General features: G+C 39.7%; 1 protein-coding gene across 1 annotated transcript in view; it reads right to left on the bottom strand.

The window, feature by feature from the left end:
• Positions 1-1,887: 1,887 nt before the first annotated feature.
• Positions 1,888-24,508, bottom strand: part of LOC133869098 (obg-like ATPase 1) — a 28,148-nt gene continuing 5,527 nt past the window's right edge. Inside the window, exons 7-12 of the mRNA XM_062306068.1 lie at positions 17,928-17,992; positions 15,546-15,662; positions 4,208-4,283; positions 3,853-3,945; positions 2,931-2,981; positions 1,888-2,174 (exon numbers count right to left, since the gene is read on the bottom strand). Of these exons, the coding sequence (XP_062162052.1) occupies positions 2,076-2,174; positions 2,931-2,981; positions 3,853-3,945; positions 4,208-4,283; positions 15,546-15,662; positions 17,928-17,992 (501 nt within the window). The 3' untranslated portion in view covers positions 1,888-2,075. The remainder of the gene's footprint in view (positions 2,175-2,930; positions 2,982-3,852; positions 3,946-4,207; positions 4,284-15,545; positions 15,663-17,927; positions 17,993-24,508) is intronic.

Raw genomic sequence — 24,508 nt, 5'->3', positions numbered from 1 at the left:
TGAACTAAAAATTAAAGTTTTCAAAATTCAGGGACTAGAGGAGTACTTAACCCTAAAAAAAAAACATTAGTAATAAAGGCATAGATTTTGTCTAAAAGCCAGGGAAAAAACAAAAAGAAGGATAAATGGATTGGTTCAGGTTTGTGATTCGAAAAAATGCGATTTAAAAATAGTGATTTAAAAATAAGCAATTTGAAAAAATGATTTTTAAAAACGCAGTTAAGCGTTTGGCAAAATCGCAGGTTAGCCTTTAAAATTATGTGTTTTAAAAAAAACATCATCTTACATGCTATTTGAAAAAACAGTTTTCTGCATTTTCAAACCACATTTTTAAAAAAATGTAATTCCTAAACGATTCATTTTTTGCGATTTAGTTTAAAAATGCACTTTTTATCTACGGAATCGCAGTTCGAAACGCACCCTAAAGAGGATCGGATTTTCTTAAGAGTGTCATTCAATTTAGGGCATGCAATCATAGTTTCTTGGCTGATTGTAGGGACCTAAAATATACAAAAGCTCGTTGTACACATGGGAAGATATAACACAGTTAAGCAAGTGAAATACACGGCTCTAATTAGTTTATTGGGATAATATAGTCTTTTAATGGGAATAATTAGGGTCAATAATGGTATTTCAATGCTCATTTAAGGTTATAAATGTAATTTTGAAAAATATAGATATTTTGTAAAGTTGAAGCGTGTTACTGAAGAGTATAACAGTCAATCTACCCTACAAAGCGAGGGCAAAATAGGAAGATTATTATTATTTTTTTTTTTTTGTAATTTTCTTTTATTTTAAAAAAGGCATGTGATGCGTACTTGATGGAGACTCCATCTAACTAAACGAGATTCCATAATAGCGAGGTTGTTTTGTAACAAAATGGTGGTTCAATGAGATTCAGTGTGACATGTGTCAGTTCGTGAAAAAACTTGGAATCGCGTGGCAATTTATGAGAAAAATGTATTTAACTCATGAAATTTTTAAGTGTTTTCAATTTTTTAAAATGGAAGTTATCTTATACAACAATTGGTTGCTTTTAACTTACCGTTTTATTTGTGAGGCACATAAATTGGCTCATGTATACAATTTATTAATTTATATATCATAGAGCCCTTAATTGTGTTTCTTTTATTTACTAACGTGGTTTGTTGGTGACTAAATCTACGTTTGTGGAGTTTCTTTGACAGGTTTTAATAGATTTTAAGAGGTATTATATGAAAGAAAAGATAACGCTATATAAATATGAAATGGAAAGCGGAATAAAAAAAATAAGAACAAAGATTTTACATTGTTCAATCTATGGCCTACGTTCACAGGGTAAAATTCAATGAGTACACTGTTTATAATTGACTTATTTATAATTGTTCAATCTATGACTTATTTATAATTGAATGAGGCTATAATACAATAATTACATAATAATATGTAACTTATGAGGATTATGAGAGTAAGTAATATATTAACATTATAAACGTTATTAAAACTCTAACTAGGGAAAGAGAAGCTAGTCGAGCTAGATAAGATAAAAATGATAAGAGAGTAGCAGGCGTGTACGGGGTGGGGGCTTGTATATATGGTAGCGCCTCTGGCAGCGTGATAGCCATCTTTGTCTCCACACGTACTTTTCTTGCGAGCTTAGGCTACGTTTATGTTGATGTAAAACGTTTTGGCTGACACTTTGAAAATATTTTCTAACGTTTTTTTTTTTTTCACAAAGAAAATTATTATTATTTTTATTCAAAATAAAAAATATAATAAAAATTAGAAGATCAATTTAATAAGTTGATAAATTGATTTTCTTAATAAGGGATTAAAGAATTATTAAGGATTTTTTTTTTTTTTTTTTGAAAGTATGACCAAATTAGTGCTAATATGAGAAGGGTAAAATGACTCAACCTCCCTATAACAAGGGATCAAACTCATATGACTTTCGCTTAACAAACACATATGTTTCTACAATCTGCAAAATGGAATACAAGTGTTTTTCCCCTCTTGGTGATAAAAAGCTCACAAGTAATATAATAACATGTCAAATTCGTTAAAAGTAATTCAATTACCAGTTGAAAATGTATCTTTCACTTCTTGCCACCCCCAGAAACATTAAACTTGAAAAATATAATGTCTCCATCTTGAACCACATAAGTTTTCCCCTCCTGTCTATACTTTCCAGCTGCCTGTCAAAAAAGAAAAAAGCAAAAAGCAAAAAGCAAAAAGCTTTAGGTGTTTAATTCCAAACTAGAAACAAACAAGGAATTCAGACTCAATCCTCAAAGAGTTGGATCAATTGAACAAAAAGACAAATAACAAAAATTGTAGAAAATTAACTTCTCATGGTTGATATAAACAGCATTTCAGTTGCAATTGGGAGGTAAAAGCCATGTGATCAAGGATCATCCCGAGATAAAACTAGGAGAAAACCAATAAGATATTTATAATTCTACCATCTCATGAATGGTCTTCTTTGTTGTCCATTCTACATAATCGCAAGAATACCACATGTTACTGTTTGCCACACTCCAGTGAAATCTCTAGCTCCAGGGACTCCAGGCCACAATCAACCTCACACCACACTGAGCCTAAGGCTGCTTAGCCCATTGAAACCCCTAGAACCCTATATCTGTAGTCTGAGGTCCAAATTTTCAATTATAATAACCAATTTTGTTAAAAAGAAAAAAGAGGGGGTGCTCTTAATATCTATCTGCGCTTTAAGGGATTGGAGAAAGCTAAACTCCTATTAATGTTGCGCATAGAACGAATGGAACTACAATGTACACCCCATCCCCACAAAAAAACAAAAAAGAAAAAGAAAAAGAAAAGACAAAAAACAAGGAAAAGAAAAAAGGGAGCTGCATATTCACTTGGGTAGCAATGCAAGGTAGATGTAAACGTTCATAACCATGTGAGAGGATATCTAGAGAACAAGTATCTACCTTTACAGCCGACTCAGTACCAAGTTCCTTTAGATCATCAAATTTCATTACCTAAACATCATCATAAAACCAAGTCAGTAAATGTGAAGGGTTTACCATATACATCAATAACATAGAAAACAATTAGAATCAAATATCTACCAGAACTATTGGGTAACTTTTGGACCATGATAAGAAGTTTCTACTCCTGTTTATGCTTTTGAAGTATTTTGACAACTAGGAAACCAGTGTATTTGATTTTTGCAATTATCCGCATAGTAACATTAAATAACATGTTTGATGAAACTCCAACATCAACATTTTACTGAAAATATGGTAACATCTCATGGTGGTAAAAACCATGTTGATTCTAGCTAGGAAAGAGAAGGCCTGACAGTGGCAGTGAAGGAATCAGTTAAGTTTATAGAGCAGCCCGCCAACCCAATAACATAGAAAACAATTAGAATCAAATATCTACCAGAACTATTGGGTAACTTTTGGACCATGATAAGAAGTTTCTACTCCTGTTTATGCTTTTGAAGTATTTTGACAACTAGGAAACCAGTGTATTTGATTTTTGCAATTATCCGCATAGTAACATTAAATAACATGTTTGATGAAACTCCAACATCAACATTTTACTGAAAATATGGTAACATCTCATGGTGGTAAAAACCATGTTGATTCTAGCTAGGAAAGAGAAGGCCTGACAGTGGCAGTGAAGGAATCAGTTAAGTTTATAGAGCAGCCCGCCAACCCACCCCCCTGAAACAATACATGCATACACCTAGTGTGGCTTAAATGGTAGCATAGAGAAGTTATGGAGAAAATGTCTATGGCCGCATTACCAAGGGTGCAAATTTTAAAGTTGTGTTAGAAGAAAAGGAAAATGACCAATAATAATTGGAATCAAGACCAATTCAAAAATAATGAGCTAGGAAACCTCAGCACAAATGAATCCTCTCTCAAAATCAGTATGGATGGCCCCAGCAGCTTGTGGAGCCTTTGACTGCCGTCTAATTTGCCAGCATTTCACCTACAAAATAAAAGTTCACTTGGACATTCAGTCATTAATTCATTAAGGTGATATGAGGGACATGGTACCACAAACAATGTTCATGTCATCAAATATGAATGATGATGGTGCAGTCCTGGCTGACTCAATGGTTTATATCTATTGAAAGTGCGACAGATGAGAAGAAAGCACTCAGACAAATAGTCACGCTATTCAAGAAAGAAGAGGGAGAGCAGCAAACAAAAGAGAATGATCATAAAAACTACTAAGGAAGATATATTACCTCATCAGGTCCTGCAGTGAAGAAGTATATCAGATTAATTGCCGAAAAACCAGTCTTTATAATCTTCGGAAGGGCACTGTAGCAAAGTAAAATGTATTTGTCATAGCTACATTTACTATTTATCTCTGTTGCATGACCGTAAACCACTTATCCAGTAGAAGTTAAAGACAAAAGAAGAGAAACAAATAATTGGAAGCACGAATCTAAAATGGATAGAATGACTTAAAAAATTCAAAAGGATTAGATAGCATCAGTGGAAATAACACTGTAGCAAAGCAGAATGCACTGGTAATAATTAACTACACGTTTACTATTTATCTCAGATGCATGACCGTAAACCGCTTATCCAGTAAGAATTGAAGACAAACAAGAGAAGCAAATAACTGGAAGAACAAAATCTAACATGGATAGAATGACCTAGGAAAATGAAAGGACGAGATAGCCTCAGTGGAAAAAACACTCGCACAGTGGTCGCTGGATAGGCTTGCCCAAATACAAACAACCATTAGAACTGTAAGGTTTACATGATATGCAGAAAGCCAAGTCCTTTAATAGGCAGCATGTCATATTCAAATCTGAAAGTTACAGCTGTTAAAGGAAAGCACAAGTAATAGGCTATACAGACCTGAAAGCCCCAGAGGATACAAATTTCCGTTTTTCTAGCAAAGAAGATTTAGCAATACCGAAGAACACAGGTAAGGCACAGGGTCTCGACACTAAAGGTATGGTTTATAAACTGCTCAAATTCTTTAACTAGAAATAGCAGTCTAACAGACAAAAGAACAAAGGCACAAGACATTATGTCCGTGTGTCCTTGTGTGCAAAGCTAATAACTCCTCTTATCAGATCGTTACTTTGATTGTTAGTTTCTACATATGTGCAAAAAGACTTGTTAAAAAGAGCCACTAGATTTTGTTCCTAAACAAATTTAAGAAACATTTTTTTTTTTGATAAGTAAGAAAACTTTATTAAAAAAGCAAAAAGCTCCCCTAAGTACACAGGAACAACCCAGGTAGCCCACATAAGAAAACCCATAAAGCCCAAACTACAAAAAAAGCACCCACCTAAATTACATGAAAACATCCCCAAAACCTTAAACCTGAAATACAAGCAAACCCAAAATACAGAGGGAAAAACCCAAGAACAACAACCCTCAAAAGATCCCAAGCAAAAACCAAAAGCCCGAGGAACGACCCACAAACCAACCCAAGCATAAAACTCTACAACATAAGGTTCTTTCCTTTCCTGCTCCTAGCGAAAGGCTTAACGTCGCCATAGTTGATAGAGCTATGCAGATTCAGAAGCTCTCTCTTGCCTTTGGACTTTTGGCGTGATATCTTGTCATGCTGAAATTCTTCTTCCATGGCATCCCGAATTGCTAACGCCTTCTCCCCAAAAGTACCATCTGATGCCCAATCCAAAGGCAAAACATCCCAAAAATCAACGTCCTCCTCCCAAACCACAATCTCCCCGTTATGATCAAAACTGATCAGCCAATTCCGAGATTGGGAGAAACCATTACCCTCAACAGGTGAAGAACTGGAGCAGCATCTAGGAGGGGAGGAAGGCCTGACTATCCCTTCATCAAAGACCTTCCGAGGCGAAGAGGAAGTGGTTGGCAAAACCGGGCGAGGGTTGAGAAACCCCTTTCTAAGAAAGTCCTTCACTGGAGGCTCAGCAACCTTTATCGCTGGAGGCTCTGCAACCGAAGCCTTATTAACAGCTAAGTCGGCAACCATCTTCGAGGCTTTCAAGTAATCTGAAAGTAGCACATCATTCCACTTCAACGAAACCTCTTCCTTGAGCACCCTCGCCTTCCTGATATAATTCTAAAAAGGCTTAGAAACCACAGGGGGAGAAGAGCGCAACTTCTCCCCCAACTCAGTCGCTCCAGCAGAAGGAGAGGCCATGAGATGGGAGACTGCCAGAGAAGCATCGAAAGGCTTAGAGGCAGTGACCCGGCTAGGATCCACCTTCAAGCTGCTAGACCCTCCCCCTGAAGAGGAAGACCGAACTGGAAAAGCCCCTGGAACTGCTGGCGACGAGGTCTCTGGATGGAGAGACGGCGCCGGAAAGGCAAAAGACACCCTTGGAACTGCTATACCCTTCCCCAACGAGACAACCTCCAAACCCCTAGGAGGAGGACGAACCAGAGAGAACCCAGAAGAAGATGAAGAAACCGAAAAAGCCCCTGGAATTGCTGACGACGAGGGTTCCGGCCGAGACTGAGCCAGAAAAGGAGGCGTCCCTGGTTTGATTGCCGTATGTGCTTTAGGTTTCGGCAATCGGGCCAAGCGAAAACCAGTATGTTTTCGACCCAGGCCAGACCAGACAATCTGGCCCAAACAATTCCTAATAGCCCGGCCCAAGACCACTTTCAAACCGTTGACCAGCTTGCTCCACGTGCGCATCATAGAACGTTCAAAATTCGAATTTGAACGTGGGGGAGGCTTCTTGCCCAGCGAATCAAGAGACCGGTCTTTAACCAACGGATCATGTGGGCAACCCACCGTCGAGCTCAAGACTTGCTTAGCGTGAGTTGGCGCCGAGAGGGGATCAAGAGCACTCGGCTCCTTCGACGAAGCCCTCAACCCTGAACAAAGTTCCCCCACCAAGGGAAACTTATTCACAGTAGAGGTCGGAACCGAGCACAACACCTCCGCAAAGGACGGCCCCGTCCACTTTGAGGCCAAGCCCAAGCTCGGCCCTAGCACCTTCGCATCCTTCTTGGTCGACGAAGGCGAGGAGCCTTGCTCGCTACCCACCGTAGCAGAGAGGAAATTGACAGCCTTACGCAACTCGCCGAAGAATTTTTGCCATCCCCACCCTCCACGGCCCTCAAGGATGATAATGAAACCTTTTCGACCGCCCAAACCAAATACTGTCGCCTCTAAGAAGCGCCCAGTTCTCTTCCCACCCCTCCGAGCAATCAGAATTTTCAAACCTTCTCGGAAAGACTTGACAAATTCTTGATCTTCTAGAATACCCATCAGCACCTCCAACATCGACGCTATCCAATCAGAGCACTGAGCACTCAGTACGACCTCACCCAAAAAAAAATCTCTTCTCCACCACCCTCAGTACCGACGCCCCATCCAAAACCACGATTGCAAAAGACTTCGCCTCCACAGAAAATTTCTTCTCCATCTCGCTACACCCCCGGAAAATAGACATCCAAACCTGAATGTTCACATCGCCGAGACAGAGATACACCCAACCAGAGTAGCACCAACTGACTTCCCTACGAGAAACATCCCCACAAAGCCTGCAAACCGAAACTCGGACCCCAAAAGGGCAAGAAAGGAGTTGGCGGAGGCGATGGTATCAGTGGTCAAAGAAGCAGCTCCAAGATCCAACGAAGAAGAACAAGCGCTACGAGAGGGAAAAAAAAAATTAAGAAACATAAGTGAACTTATCCACCAAGTGTCCTTGCAAGTCCTAAGCATGTCAGCCAAGTGGTCCACAGGTGTTCAAAATTAGGAACATCCTTTACAAAAATGGAGACAACGAAATTCCAGACTACTTCAGGCACAATTCTAGGAGTATGCCTGAGAGGGAAATGGTTACCAATACTTTTCTTTCGTAAGACAACTCCATACATGTATAGACCATACTTTATATAGAACTTTTGGATCTATGTCCAACTGAAACTATCTAAGAGTCCAACAATGAAATGAATTTTTCTCCAGGAGTTCTCTCTTCCTCTCTTTTCTCCCTCTCGTCGGCGCATATCGACATCTTCTATCGTTGGCGCATGTCAACATCTTCTATCATCTGTGTGTGCTCTCTGATCTTGGCATAGTTGGAGCCTTTGGTTTTGGTTGTCTATGATGAGTTTCTTGAGCTGGTTTTATGTAAAGGCTAAAGCCTTTGAGCTCTAAGTAGCAGAGGGGTGTTCAGTTCTTTGTTTGGTTGAAAGTAGTAGTGGGGTTTCCCAAACAATATTTTTGGGTAAGTTGGGTATTGTTTGGCTGTCAAACTCAATGGAGGAGTTGGTTCGAAGGATAGATGTGACTGAGTTTTTCAAATCATCAAGGGATGGAAACAAGGCATACATTGCTCAGGAACACTCTAATAGGCCCAGCGATTTCTAGCAGTGGCAGACAGAGAGGCCTTATCGTAAGGTGGAGTCTTTCTTTGGTCTCCTTATCGACAAAGGGAGCCGAATTTTGTCCTCATGCCAGCCCATTGGTGGTTTGCAGTCAACCATTGTGGGTGGCTCTTCCTCAGTTTCAACGGGTAAAGAGATGATGAAAGGTGGTGCCAAAAGGACCTTCGTGGAGGTGGTAGGTAGGGCGGGATGAAGAGGAGCCCACTCCATTGAGATCCTATCTGGCAGTTGCTAAACAAAAATGTTCAGGACAATGCTTTCAGCCTGGGTTTTGTAGACAGCGAAGGAAATCAGTCATTTTGTGGGGCTTTCATGCAAGGGTTTTGAGGAGGCGCTTTTGGCCTTGTTTATTGGGATTGAAGTGAGCACCATTATCAGGCGCCTCTAGCTCAAAATTGGGAAAAAAAAAAAGGTCGGAGAGAATTAAAAAGGTTATCTTGTTCCATTAACTATTATGCGAATAGCAACCGTGCTAGCCGTGGCAGAGTAAAAGGGAGGGCCACAGGTGGCTATTTATGAATCCCAAGTTGTTATCATGGAATGTGAGAGGATTGTATGAGGGACACAAACACTTGAGAGTCAAAAAATTTCTTAAACAATGTAAGGTGGATATTATTTGTTTGCAGGAATCTAAATTGGAGCTCATTTCCAGCAGTGTTGTGTGTAGTTTGTGGGGGAGTCAACATGTGGATTGGTTTTTTTCAGCTTCTAGAGGGGCCTCTGATGAAAACTTGCTTATATGGGATATGAGGGTTTTGGAGAAGACCAAAGAGCATGTGGGGGAGTTTATTGTTGCATGCTCCCTTAGAAATGTCGAATATGGTTTCTCTTGGGCTTTTGCAAGGGTTTTTGGGCCTAATTCCATTTGTTATAGAAGATAATTATGGGGGGGATTGGCTAGCTTGCTTAGTTGGTGGAACCTATTGTGGTGCATTGGGGGAGACTTCAATGCACCACGACAGGTTCCATCGGGTGGCCAATTCAAAAAGGAGAAATTGATAAAGTCCATTGAGCCTTACTCTTCCACAAAAGGCGCCTTTAGGAAAAAGGTTTGCTCAAGGCTTATAAAGCCCACAACCCATGTATACCTTGGCAATGTGGGACTCTCAACACACCCCCTCACGTGTGACACTATTGTCTAAACACGTGTACAACGGGAGGGAAGGCCCAACATTGTCTAAAGCTTTGAAGCTCTAATACTATGATAAGGTTCATTGAGCCTTATTCTTCCACAAAAGGCACCTTTAAGAAAGATGTTTGCTTAAGGCTTATAAAGCTCAAAAGAAGGAAAAGAAGATTAAAAGGAAAAAGGGGAAAAGAGAGGTCAAGAATCTAGAATGCTCGATTAACTTCAATGTTAGGGGTGTGGGTTCCAGCCAGGTTAGAGGCAAGAAATTGGGGGTTTGATGTAGCATTTCTTCTGTCTTATGGGTTTTTTAGGTGTTCTTCCTTTGTTTTTTGTTTTTCTTTTGTTTTGGTGTCCTTTTTGTATACTTCCTGTGTGCTTAGGGGCACGTTTACGCTTTTTTTATGCTATTTGTTTATTACCTTAAAAAAAAAAAAAAAAAAAAAAAAAAAAAAAAAAAAAAAAAAAAAAAAGCTTATAAAGCTCACAACCCAGGTATACCTTGGCAATGTGGGACTCTTAACAGAAACAACTTCATTGAGTTGTTGTTAGTAAATGGCTCAGTTTATTTTGATCAACCTGCAATCAGTGATGACATTGTACAATAATTCTATGATAAGACTATTTTCAGAACAACTTAGTTGGCTGCCCAAACTTGATGGTCCTAATTTTGATTCCATTGATGAGGAGGAGGCCTCTTGGTTAGAGACACCATTTGAGGGGAGTGGGGTCCACAAGGTGGTGAAATGTATGAACAGTGAAAAGACGCTAGGACCTAAAGGTTTTACTATGACATTATTCCAAGTTTACAAATATGTGATCAGAGCATCCCTAGTGAGTTCTCCATTTCAAAATTTTCACCAAAATTTGGTGAAAAACTCAAAAAAGTCTAATTCAACAAACTCTCTATAATTTATTTATTTGGGCTCTTGTCAGAATTTTACTCCAAACTTGGCTCACAAATTTCATGAGCTATTCAATATTTAATCATTTCTCTCTCCTTTCACTTTTCCTCTCTCCTCATTTATTAAGAGTGATTGCTTAAAACCAATAAAAATTAATATCTAGTTGAAATAGAGAAATATTTGGAGAGTTTGATGTAAGAAGTTTGTTAAAAGTAGCAGTTAAAATAACAAAAGTATATTTTTTTAGCTAAAATTTGGAGAGCTCACTAGGGATGCTCTCAAAGCTGCTATTATGGGGTTGTTCTATGATTTTTATGCTAGTAGTAAGTTTGAAAAAAGTCTTAATGTTACTTTCATTGCTTCATTCCAAAGAAATTCGAGGCTATTGATCTTAAGGACTTTCGACCTATTAGTCTTGAGTAGAGTCTACAAGATTATTGCTAAAGTCCTAACCAATAGGTTGAGAAAGGTTGTGGAGAAGATTATTTCGTAGCCCCAAAATGCTTTTGTTAGAGGTAGGCAAATCCTAGACTCCGTGCTCATAGCAGATGAATGTCTGGATAGTAGGATCAGATCTGATAAGCCAAAGGTGCTTTGCAAATTGGATACTGTGAAGGTCATGTCAATTGGGAGTTCTTATTATACTTGTTGAGGAGGTGCAGTTTCAGGGAGAAATGGCGCTCTTGGATAGCGCATTGTATTTCTTCGGCTGCTTTTTTGTTTTGGTGAATGGCAATCCGTTCAGATTCTTTAGTAGTCCTTGTTGTTTGATAGTGGGAGATCATTTGTCACCTTTTCTGTTTGTTAACGTTATGGAGACCTCAAATAAAATGCTTTCTACAACTGTTAATGAGGGCATTCTTTCAATCTTTCTTGTGGGGTCTAGACACTATGGTGTGGTTGGCATAGCCCACCTTTCGATTGCGGGTGGCACTTTGGCTTTTTCTGGGGTCAATCTTCTTTTTGATAAGTGAAGTTGACAACCTACACTAACTGTGTACCTTATTTTATGCTTTAAAGTTGTTTCAAATTTGGAAATTAATATGGCCAAGTTGAAATTGGTTCTTGTGGGCAATGTCAATAATGCGGATGGCTTGGTTGGTATTTTAGGTTGCGAGGGTTCTTCTACGCGACCCGCGAATTCGACACGAACCTAACACGAAATTAGCCGATTAGGGTTGAAGAGTTAACCCGTTTAATTAAATGGGCTAGGTTAGGGTTGACTAATATAATCATATACCGATATCTCGACACGACCCAAACTCAACAAGCAACATAAAGGCTTGCAATTTTTGACATAACCTACGAACCCAACACAGAAATTAGCGGATTAGGGTTGAGAGGTTTGACCCATTTAATTATATGGGTTGGGTTCGAGATATAGGTATATAGTCTTATACCTATATCTCGACACGACCGAAACCTATCACACAAATATGAATTGCCACCACTATTTTGAAGTATCTTGATTTTCCATTGGGAACCTCTTATAAGGCCAAGTCTATTTGAGAAGATAAAATGTCAGTTGGCTAGTTAAAAAAATGACGTACTTGACTAAGGTTACGTTTAGTCCGTGAAATGGTTATTCCATTAAGAAAATAGAAGAATATAGAATGAAATAGCCTTGGAGTAACAATTCTCATTGGTTTGAGTGGAATAACTATTCCTCAATTTAAGGAATAGCCATTCCCTCATAGGTAATGAGAATGGCTATTCCAAGTGTTGAATCATTATCATATACTCTAACACAAAGACAATTTTATTCCACCTTCATCCATTCCTAATAAAAGCTATTAATTTTCTCTACTGGCCAAATGAACCAAAACCTACTGGCCACTTTTGAGACTAGATCAGACCGTTCACCCTGAAGTCCTCATCCTTATCAACGAGTGGAGTGACGCAACTACCCAAAAAAGGAGCCCCTACCACCTCGTCTTCCTTTACAACCGAAGTCGATGGCGACACAACCAACCCTTTAGGCGAAGCTTGTCTTGACAAACTCGGATTGAGAAACCACCTTCATAAGAAACCCCTTGCCAGAGAAGTTTTCTTAGAAGCAACCTTCAAAGATGCTGCCACATCAATAACCTCTATCTTCGAGCTCTGCAAAAGCTTAGAAACCAACGTCTCTAATAATTTTGAAACGGCTTTGAAACCAAAACCTCTAGAATATAGAGACGTAGCCTCTCCCAACTCAGCTGCCCCTGAGTAAGATCCATCGAAAAAGAGCTGAACTTGCTTAGATGAAATAAGTTGACATCGAGGATCCTTCTTGTCGCCCAAGTAACCCCCCTGAATGAGTGGAACCAAAATCAACAGACCCAAAAACAGAGCATTCTGGAGTCGGAGAAGACGCTTCAGCCTTGAGGGAAGCTTCAAAAGACACCGAAGACAGCACCTCCAGAGAAGTTGGATCTTGCGCAAGCAATACTGAAATGACAAGACCAGAGCTCACCGGGTCGAACCCATCTTTAAGGCAGGAGATGGCTAAAAAATTAGATTCCGGCATGGCTAGTAGTGTGGGGATCATGCAAATGAAGCTTTTCCAGATTTATATAGTATTGCTTGCGTAAAGGATGCTTTCGTAACAATTCATTTAGAGCTTTCTAGTGGCTCCATCAGTGGAACGTAAGCCTTTTTAGACCGGCTCATGATTGGGAGGTGAAGACAAGCTTTGTTGGGCCCCCTCCAAAAGAGGGTTGTTCAATGTCAAATCTTTCTACAATGTCCTTATCCATCATGATGGAACTCCCTTCCCTTGGAAAAGTATTTAGCGAATTAAGGTTCTTTTGAAAGCGACTTTCTTTACTTGGTTGGCCACCATAAGGAAGATCCTTATTACTATGAATAGCTTAACCAGCAATGTCATTGAGATCGATTATTGTTGTATGTGTAAGAGGAGTGGGGAGTCTATGGATCACTTCTCCATTGTGAGGTTTCTTGTGCCTTATGGAGTGCTACCTTCAATTGTGTTGGACTGACTGTCTTGGGTTATGCATAGATGAATAGTAGACTTGTTTGCTTGTTGGAAGGAATTACTTGGTAGCCCTTAGAATACAGCTGTGGAAGATGATGCCTTCATGCCTTTTGTAGTGTCTTTAGAGGGAAATAAATTATAGAAGTTTTGAGGACTGCGAGAGGACAGTGATGGAGTTTAAATCTTTTTTCTTCAATACTCTTTAGCTATGGACAGCTGCATTTGTCTATCCCAATTTACATAGTTTTCATTATTTTGTTCTTTTTTCTCCTTCTAGTTAGGTGTTTCTCTTGTATATTTCTTATGCTCCTGGGTTGTGCTTTTTGCTTTTAAATGATATTTTTGATTAATTATCAAAGAAAGAAAAGAGTTCACCAAATTTGAGCATTTACTTAAATCAAGGTAAATTTGCTTCAACATGGCCTACTAGAATAGCAATTCTTCAAACTTAAAATGTATATAAGATAGTTTTGGCAGTAGGTTTAATGAACTGATACTTTGTAAAAGTGATTAAGGCCAGAGTCCATTAAAACAATCATTAAAACAGAGCTAAGACTTGCTGAATCAGATTTTAAGAACTATATTTTATGAAAAAAATTTGAAATTCCAAACACTTGGCATATAAATTTTCGAACCCATTCCAAGAAACCATATGGGTAGAAGTACCAATATAGGGCAGTGAAGATTATCAGATGAGATCAGAAAACCAGAAGCACTGCAATTCAAGATTTGCTATAATAAGATTGAAATAGCCAATTCCAATTATGTGACAACGAGTCCCTTCTCCAATTATAAACAACTACTATCGATCTTGTAACCCCTTTGCATTGTCACACAGAGCCCCCTATATTTTTTTGGATAAGTAATAAGTCAATCTCATTAAAAGCATGAGGCGCTCCTTTTTACACTGGGAATATACAAAAGGAAATGCCTAACTAAAGAAACGAGTAAGAAAATCAAGAAAACTAAAAGATAAGGAGAACACATAAGCCATAGTCGAAAGATACGAAGTGTGATAAAAGGAGGATATAATCTCATTAGAGGTCTTTTCTACGTCCTCAAAGATCTGGTTATTTCTTTCCTTTCATAAGCACCAAAAAGGCAAGTTGGCGCCATTTTCCACACCGTAGCACTCCTCGACCAACTTGAAGACCACCAACAAGCGAGCAGATCGATAACCCGTCGTGGCATAACCCAAGAGAATACCACAAAGAAGAAGCCACATCGCAATGGAGAAGAAGATGGTCCACGAAACACTTGAGTGTTCCACCTTAAAAGATCAAACTTTAAAGCCTTCAATTTTTGAGCTAGAATGAAACTAGGAGAGCCTTGAAAACTATAAGACGACCACCATTGCCTCACCCTATCCACAAAACCAGCTTCTTTCAACCACATATTCTCAATTTTTTTTTTTTTGATAAGTAACCACATATTCTCAATTTTAAAAGGTTTTTTGCCCTCTAGAATACCACCACAGTCAAGGAGAATAGGAAAATGATCTGAACACAGTCTAGGAACCCTTTTCTAAAGAAGCCTAAGGAAATTAGCTTCCCAATCCAGAGAGACGAGAAAACTGATCAAGTCTAGACCAAGAGGAATTGTTGGGCCACGTAGATGGCCCCCCAGAAAGGGGAAGATCCATGAGGCCTTGCTTAGAAATAAACTCTGAAAAATCCGTCATCGCGGGACGAAAACGAGCTTCCCCCGATCTTTCGCAAGAGAAATGGGTGACATTGAAGTCGCCTCCGATGCACCAAGGCAAGTCCCCTATATTTCTCATAGCAAGGAACAAAAACAAAATTAAAAACTACTAAAGGTAGCTGTATCTTCGCTCTTACACTCTCACTCAAGGTTGTTGTGTTAGTACCTATCTGAAATTTGTTAAAAGAAAAAAGAAGACAAAAACCTTGGTGCCACAGATATAAGATAATTTATGGGAAAGTTAGAGGAAAATTACCATGTCTCTTTAAAACTTAAGAGAACATAACAACTGAAGTAATCAAATGCTAAAATATTAACAATGGTTAATCAACACATAAGTTTACATGCAACATATTGCATCAGCTCCATAATTTCTAGTCTTAATTCATCCAAATTCAGGTTAATGCTGCAAACACAGACAACAGAATGCTGTCCATCCTTAAAATGGCTAAACATTTACATAAAGTTTTAGTAGTCATCTATTCCTCATCAAAAAGATGTAAACTTTTTGGACTAACCTTTGTACCTTGTTCTCCTCACAATACTTTGCTGCTTCATTTTCTGGCATGTCAGCCAGATTTCTCTCTAACGCACAACTGAAAGGAATAATCGGTTCACCGCCATGTTCCTGCACCCTGAGAATAAAAAGAATTATCACTTTGATTCTTTTCAACAAAAGGAAAACCTTGAAGACAAATTAAGGGAGTTACGAAAAAATAAAAACAAAAATACATTAGAAAAACAGGAAGAAAAAGAAAGAGATGAATTCGCTTGCGGCTCTATGAGCAAAGGAAGATAAGCAGCATTGTATTCATTATAGAAAGAATACAATAAGTTGCTTTTGAGAATGGTATATTGCCCTCAAATGGCTGACAGTAATTGACATTTGAAAAAAAAAAAAAAAAAAAAGTAACAAAAAGACATGAAAAGGAAAGAAGGTTGAGCGTTGTTTGGCTGGCTAGAAGCAGTTGTACTTGTCTATAGGGGATAGGATAACCTTAACCAAGAGCACTTTGTCTAACATGCCGACCTACTTCTTCTCATTGTTTCACCTCCCGGCTAGCATTGCCAACTGAATTGAGAAGCTACAGCAGGATTTCAAGTAGAGAGGGATGGGTGATGAGATCAGATTCCACCTACTAAGTTGGCCCAATGTATATTCTCCAATCTCTAAGGGGATCGGGGGTTCGGAACTTGCACTTGTTCGACCGAGCCCTTCTAAGGAAGTGGTTATGGCGTTATGCCTATGAGAGAGGCTCTTTGGAGAGAGGTCGTGGCTGTTAAATATGGCAGTCAGTAGCGTGGGTGGTGCACTAATGAAGTTTTGGGGTCTTATGGGGTCGGTCTCTAGAAATTCATTAGGAGGTTGGAGGAGTTATCTAGATGTTCTAGTTTCAAGGTTGGGGACAGCTTCAAGATTAGTTTTTGGCACAATGTGGTATGGGAATAGTTCCTCAAGGCAGCGTTTCCAGAGTTGTATAGTATTTCCTGCCTTTGGGATGCTTCCGTGGCAGGCCATCTTCAGTTCTTTTCCGTGTTCTTGGATTAGTTGTAAATTAAACTGGAATAGAATGGTGATGACAAGCTTTGTTGTAACCCTTCAAAGAAAGGGTTGTTTGATGTAAAATCGTTTGATAATGTCTTCTTAATCACCCATGATAGCATCCCCTTCCTTGGAAATGTATTTGGCAGAGCAGGGCCTGTTAAGAGTGGCTTTCTTTGCTTTGTCTACCACTTTAGGTAAGATCTTCACAGTGGTCGACTTGAAAAAGCGGAAAATCGTTGTAATAGATTGCTGTTGCATGTGTAATTGAGTGGGGAAAATGTTGACCGCCTCTTGCTCCATTGCTAGATAGCTAGTGCCTTATGGTACTCTATTTTTGGTCTTTTTGACTTAGCGTGGGTCATGCCTCGTCGGGCGAGAGATCCCCTTGTTGGAGTATGTTTGATGTTGTGCATCTAGAAAAGAAAGAAATGACCGAAACTTTGAAGATGGTGGCAGAGAGGCCTTATTTTGTCATACCTTTTCTCTTGTATACTCCTTGTGTTAGTGTACTTAGGTTCACCCTTTTGTGATAAGAAAACAAAAGTCCTTTTTCTGGAAAATTTCTCCAGAAATTTCTAAGAGTCAGACCTTTAGATTTTATTCCGTTCCGTCACCTATGTCTGCTAAGTTGCACTAAGCTCAGTGAAGTTAAAATGGACAGCAGAGGAATTTGACAACTAACTCCACAACCATGCATTCTTGTTGCTTGAAGGCTTAATCTTGCAGAAAATTAGCCCCTCTCTCTCTCTCTCTCTCTCTCTCTCTCTCTCTCTCTCTCTTCACATTCTTGATGGAGAGGCTCCAATATTAAAAGCAAAACAGAAAGTAAAAGATGATGACAAATCAGCTGCTGATCACCCTGCAAAAGTGCCTAAAGTACTGGCCCAGCAACTTGAAGAGTTCTCTTGATCTGAAATTAACTTTATAACACAGTATTCTCTAACATCTAGCGTGCAATTGAACAGATGAGTAGAACTCTGTATATTATAGACTGATAGCTGTAGCGTAAAAATGTTTCATATGCAAAAGGCTTAAGTTTGAATTACTTTTTGACCACCCAGTCCGTGCCCAACATTTAGAACAATATTGTTAAATCAAAAGATGAAATTCAGTACATTAGTAAACCATTTTTGCAATGGGTTGATCCAAACATGTTTCCAAAGATTGTTAATTATGTTACCAAAAAAAGCAGTACCATAGCAGCCATACATTGTACTTCTGTTTTTTGATGAGAACACATGTCCTAGTTATTGATGAAATCATGAACATAGACCCAAACAGGCAGGAATCCATAGAGAGAGCACATAAGTTTAAGAAACTTAAGATAATGATTTAAGAAAAATAGAGGACATACCAGGCATGAATCTTGGGCAAAAATTTGTTCTTTTTTCTTTGGTAATCTTTCTCATTCATATTAACCTGTAGAGAAAATAGGATATCACATTCTTTATTCTTTTATTTGATAGGTAAACACAATCACACCTCATACCGATTCAACCCAGTAACCACTCTCCACCCGTTATTTATGATCATTTCAATTCATATGACTATGAAACATAGATATGACTGATCTCAATCCTAAGATATCATAAATAAAAATATCTATCTACCACATTAAAAAACTAAACAAATAAAGCATGCTTTTCCTTTGTAAATGATCACCTGATAAGAGAGATGCTACAGAGACAACTTTCTAATGATTTTCACTTCAAAAACCTTATTTAGAGAGAAAATTACTGACTCAAGTTAAGGTAGGAAAAAGTGTCAATGTTTCATCCATTAAACATTGGGGAAGGAAGTGTGCCAATGAATAACATGTTCATTTAGGCTTTCCTTTTTTCATAAAAACAACTTTAAAAATCCAAATAATGAGCAGTCAATTAATTTTTGGGTAAGTACAACCTGCACACGTGTATGGAATCAAACCCACCGCCTCACCCTCCACCCTCGTTTATGGGGCAAGCAGAGGTTATTTGGTACAAAGACCATCAGCATGAGCAGTCCATGAACATATAGTCATATTTTGCAAAACAAAACTGGCAATACATAAGAAGAGCCAGAGGAATATTGAGTAAAGCTTTCCCTTTCAGCCAAGATTTGAACCTAAGACTACCCCAACCCCACTACTTGTTTACCACCTGTCGAGTCCACGTAGCAAAAAATAGATCAATTAATTTTTTTTTCTTTTTTTTCAAGTAATAGAAAAATATCATTAAAAGCAAAAAGCAATACTCAAGTACACATGAAGTATACAAAAGAAACACATAGTTAAAACGAGAAAAAAGAACAAGAAAAGCATGAAAACTATGCACCAAAGGAGCTAGAGACAAAATTGTCTAGATATCAAGAATATTAAAGAAAAATGACTTAAGCTCCACCAACATCCTCTCGAAGACTTAAATTCTATCATTTCTTCCCCTCCAAGGAGCCACCATCTTCCGCACAACAACACTGCGAGTGCTACCACCATTCCACCAATAAGCAAACAAGTCAACTACTCATCTAGAGATAACCCAAGACAGCCCAAAATGACTAAAAAATACATTCCATAAAGTACGAGCAACCTCACAATGGAGAAAGAGATTGTCCATGGACTCCCCTTCCCTCTTGCACATACATCACCTATTGACCACAATAGCATGCTGATTTCTAAGGTTGTGTATGGTAAGGATCTTCCCTAGGGCCGCCGACCAAGCAAAAAAAAGTTGCGCTCAAAGGAACTATAGTTCACTAAATACTCTTCCAAGGGAAAGGAATGCCAACATACTAAAAAAAGACATTTTAGAAGGAGCTAACAACGAACAACTCCTTTCTGGAGGGGGCCACCAAAGCTTATCTTCACCTTCCTGTCTCACTCTAACTGAATACAAAAAATTGAAAAATGAAGCAAAGATATCCACTTCCTAATCATGAGCCGCTCTAACAAAGCTTACGTTCCACTTATTGGAGCCACCAAAAAGCTCCAAGTAAGTTATTACAAAAGCATCTTTCGTACAAGTAATACCATATAAATTCGAAAAAACTTACTTTAAGGCCTTGTCCCCACATTCCAGATCATGCCAGAATCTAACTTTGGCGCCACCTCTCACCTCAAATCTGGTATGACTTGAAAACATCTATAAACCCCTTCTAATATTCTTCCATAACCCCACTTCATACGACCCAAGAGGCTTCATTAAAACACCATCCATCACATGAACTACCAAATTTAGAGTCCACAACTACTCTCCACCAACAGAGCTTTATTGAACATCAGCAAGTTCCGAACTCCCAACCCTCCCTAAGAGAACGGAAAACTATTCTTGGATCAGCTTACCAAGTGAAACTTGAACTCTTCACCCAACCCACCCCATAATAAGTCTCGATGAAACTTCTCTATGCAGTTTGTAACACTTGTAGGGAGAGGGAAAAGGGGCATGAAATACATGGTCAAATTGAAAAATGTGCTCTTTATAAGGGTAATCCTACCACACTTAGACAAGTACATCATTTTTTAACTAGTCAACTGATGCTCTATCTTTTAAATAACATCGTCCCAAATAGACTTGGCCTTGTAGGAGGCCCCCAAGACCAAGATACTTCAAAGGCAAAGAAGAACTAGAATGCCAACCAACCCCCATCCACATTATCAACATTATCCACAAGAACCAATTTTGACTTAGGCAAATTAATCTTCAAACTAGAGACAGCTTCAAAGCATCAAAATAAAGCACGTGATAGCAAGTGTGGTCAGACTTAGCCCCATAAAAAACCAAAGAGTCATTCGCAAACAACATATGTGAAATGACAACCACACCAAAGTTCTAAGACCCCACAGAAAAGCATGAGAGAAATCCCCCATTAACAGTTGCAGAAAGCATTCTACTTAAGGCTTTCATAACAATAACAAATAGAAAATGCAACAAAGGATCTCCTAGTCTCAAACCACAGGAGCTATTGAATAAACCAGACGGATTGCCATTCACCAGAATGGAAAAACACACAAAAGAAATTAAATGCGCTATCCAAGAGCGTCATTTCTCCCCAAAAACCACCCCTCCTCAACAAATAAAGTAATAAATCCCAATTTACATGATCATAAACCTTCTCAATATCCAATTTGCAAAGCACCATTGACTCACAAAATCTAATTCTACTATCCAAACATTCATTTTCTATGAGAACAACATCAAGGATTTGCCCACCTTGAAGAAAAGCATTTTGGGGCTTTGAAATAATCTTCTCCAAACCCTTCTCGACCTATTGGCAAGGACTTTGACAATAATCTTAATAACTCCACTCACAAGATTAATAGGCTAGAAGTCCCTAAGATCAATAGCCTCGGAATTCTTTAGAATGAGAGCAATGGAAGTGGCATTAAGACTTTTTTCAAACTTACTACTAGCATGAAAACCATGGAGTAACCCCATAATGTTTGCCATCCAACTTGGGCCGCCAGCGGAACTATTTTGAAAACAAAATATCATAGGATTGCACAATGTGTTCCTTGATAGCAAATTGATCAGAAGAAACTGAGCAATTTACTGACAGCGCTTCAATGGAGTTGTTTCTCCTATTCGAGTTGGCCACCAGGCGGAAAAACTTCGTTGATTTATCACCCTCATTGAGCAAAAGAGCCCTTGACTTCCTTTATTAATCTCCTCCATTAAAGTAACTTTTTCCAATTCACTAACAACCAAGGTTTTCCTCAAATTCTCTTCAGCAACTAAAGCTCTCACTTCCTCCAACCCATCAAGATCATGCAACTCCTCCATAAGAGTTTATAAGAGTTTTTTTATAGGACTCCACGTTTCCAAACACCTGCTCATTCCAGATTTTTAAATCAACTTTCAAGGCCTTAAGTTTACAAGCCAAAATGAAGCTAGGGGAGCCTTGAAAGTGATAAGAAGACCACTACTGCCATCCACAAATCCTTTCGCCTTTAGCCACATATTCTTAAACTTAGAAGAGTTTTTGCCTCCCTCAATACTACCACAATTAAAAAGAATGGAGAAGTAGTTTGAGCACAATATATGCATCATTTTTTGAAAGAAATCGGGAAACTTAGCTTTCCAATCTTTTTTTTTGATAAGTACTTAGCTTTCCAATCTAAAGAAACAAGAAACCGATCAATTCTTGATCAAGAGGGAGAGTATCGATTATTAGACCATGTAAACGTCCCCCCTACAAGGGGAAGATCCATGAGGCCCATCTCAAATATAAATCATAAAAATCCATCATAGCGAGACTAAAACGAGCTTCACTCGATCTTTCACTAGGAAAGCGGGTGACATTGAAGTCTCCCTTAATGTTCCACGATAGATTCCACCAACTAAGCAAACCAGCCAACTCCTCCCATAAGTACTTTCCATCACAATTGGTATTAGGCCCATAAACCTCCGCAAAAGCCCAAGAAAAACCATCTTCGACATTTCTAAAGGAGCAGGAAACAGTATACTCCCCAACACACTCTTCGATCTTCACCACCCTCCTATCTATCCCACACAACCAATATTCCACCGGAAACCCCTCTAGAAGATGAGTAGCACCAATCCATATGTTGACACCCCCACAAGAATCGCACAACACTACTAGAAATGAGCTCCAATTTAGACTCGTGCAAACAAATAATATCATCCTTCCACCATCTAAGAAGATTTCTAACTCTCAATCGCTTGCCACCCTCGTTCAACCCTCTCACATTCCAAGATAACAACTTAGGTTTCATAAAAAAACCACTAGCAGCCCTCCCCTTGACTCTACCGCATCTAGCACTGTCACTGTTCGCATCATAGGTTATGGAGCAAAATAACCTTCTTAATTCTCTATTACCTTTCATTCTCAAACTGGAGCAAGAGGCAGATGCCTGCTCAAAGTGGCTTGCTTCAATGGCCGCAAACAAGGCCAACAGCTCCTCTTCAAAACCGTCGCATGAAAGCCCCACAATATAAAGGATTTCCTTCATTGTCAGCAGAACCCAAGCTGAAGGTAGAGTCCCTTCTATTTTCTTATTATAAATTGTTGGATAGAATCTCAATAGAGTGGGCTCCTCCAAAGAGAACAAATCCACATCTAGACAAGCCTGGGAGACGAGCATCGCTTCTCCCCAACCCCCCGCCAACTCAACAAATTCAAAGCCTTTATCCTTCACTACACTCACATTGCCCCCTGCAACACCTCTTTGGAAAAAGGAGAAGAGAAGAAAAAATACTTGGGCATCGGGACCCACTCACCCCCCTTAGCAACAAAAACCCACTATGGGCTTGCCGGCAAAGTGCTTAGCATTATAGGGAAGCACCTCAACAGAAGAACTGGCGTTGGCCCCCACTTTCTTCAAGCAAACAGAATCAGGGACCTTTGTGGAAGCAAACTTCTAAACCTATAGACAATGCCACCTGACTTTGCAATGGAGAGCCCAGGAAGTAGGGGGACTAGCTCAACCACATCACTGGCAAAGTCTAAGGGAGCAGGGAGGAGGGAGGCCGATGTTAGTCGATCGTCACACCGAAGGTTCCATCGTGGCCCAAAGAAACCGACAGGCTCAAACACAGCAACAACACCCCCCTAGGAGGTCTACAAAAAACGCTCAACATCAGCGACTACTGCCAGTGGGCCAAAAGGCTAGGCAGGGCACCTACCTAAAGGCTCCATCGTAGGCGGCGAGCTTTCGGCTGGCAAAGACACATCGCTTGCAACCACCGAAGGGGTCTGCTCTACTCGCGCCACAACATTGATGCCAACAATAGCTCGCCACGGGTCCGTCGACAAGAGCTCGCTACGAGTCCACCAGCGAGCCACTAAGTTGGGTAGAGCACGAACCAGCGAGACCCACATCTGAGTTGATACAGCCCTCTTCCACAACCAGGTCTAAACCCGAAAGAGAGGCCTCCCCAACACGTGCTCTCATAACCTACTTTAAGAGTGGGCTTTACATGAAACGCATGTTTCACGGCAAGAAGGACCTTTTCTCTTTTATCTGAAAGGTGGGCTTTCTTTAGAAGTAAGTCTTTCAAAAGGACTTAAATACGTAGGTTGGGCCTTCGCATTGGCCTGTTTCACAGCAGTAAACTCTCCCAGCCCAATAGAACTCCATCCCTCATCCACTAAGACAAGCGCTCAATCCACTTCCCCTTTTAAAAACTCCAATTGACTTCTCAGAAATCGTAGATTCCCACTAACGCACGCCACTTCACCCCTTCGTACAACCTCATTACTTGCTAGTGTGAAAACAAGGACAGGACGAGTCTGCAACACCTTCACCACCTCAAGCAACAATCTTTTGAGCCCTCTTCATACCTTGCATCGTAAGAAGGGTTGCGCCATGTCTATCTATTGGTGCCGTAGAACAACTCAGCAACTGCCCCGCCCTACCTAACACTTTTACATATGTCCTTTTGCCACCACCTATCATTAGCGGCTTACCTAGAGACTAATGAAAAGCCACCCACGCTGATAGCCTGAGAACCGTTGGGTTGACGTGAAAACACGCCCTTACTCCCAATGACGCGAGAGTTCCCAGTTCCACGTCAAAATTTCTCCACCCCCCTCCCTTCTCATCCCTCTAGCATAACAATGGAACCTCTACAATGACCACCCTTGTACACCTCCACCACCAAATATCGACCAGACCTATTGGAGCATCTTTGGGCTATAAGAGCTTTACTCCCATCCCTGGACGATTTGAAGAACTTGGCCGCCTCTGCATTTCAAACCAACTCCTCCACCGTGGACGACAACCAAGCAACACTATACGGGAAAACCGTCGACTTCTTTCAACCAACCGAAGCAAAGACCCCCCCCCCCCCCCGCTTCTTGATACCAAGAGCTCAAAGGTTTTGGCCTCAACAAAAAACCAACTCAAGAACCACATAGCAAGCAACCACACCAAAAACTACACCCACTCCACCATCAAAGAACAAATTAGGCGATTAAGAAAGATTATCTAATCATCATGAA

The sequence above is a fragment of the Alnus glutinosa genome, chromosome 5 (assembly GCF_958979055.1).
Source record: "Alnus glutinosa chromosome 5, dhAlnGlut1.1, whole genome shotgun sequence".
In the NCBI taxonomy this organism is placed as follows: domain Eukaryota; kingdom Viridiplantae; phylum Streptophyta; class Magnoliopsida; order Fagales; family Betulaceae; genus Alnus; species Alnus glutinosa.
The sequence above is the reverse complement of the archived record's forward strand: the minus strand, read 5'-3'. Positions and strand labels throughout refer to the sequence as shown.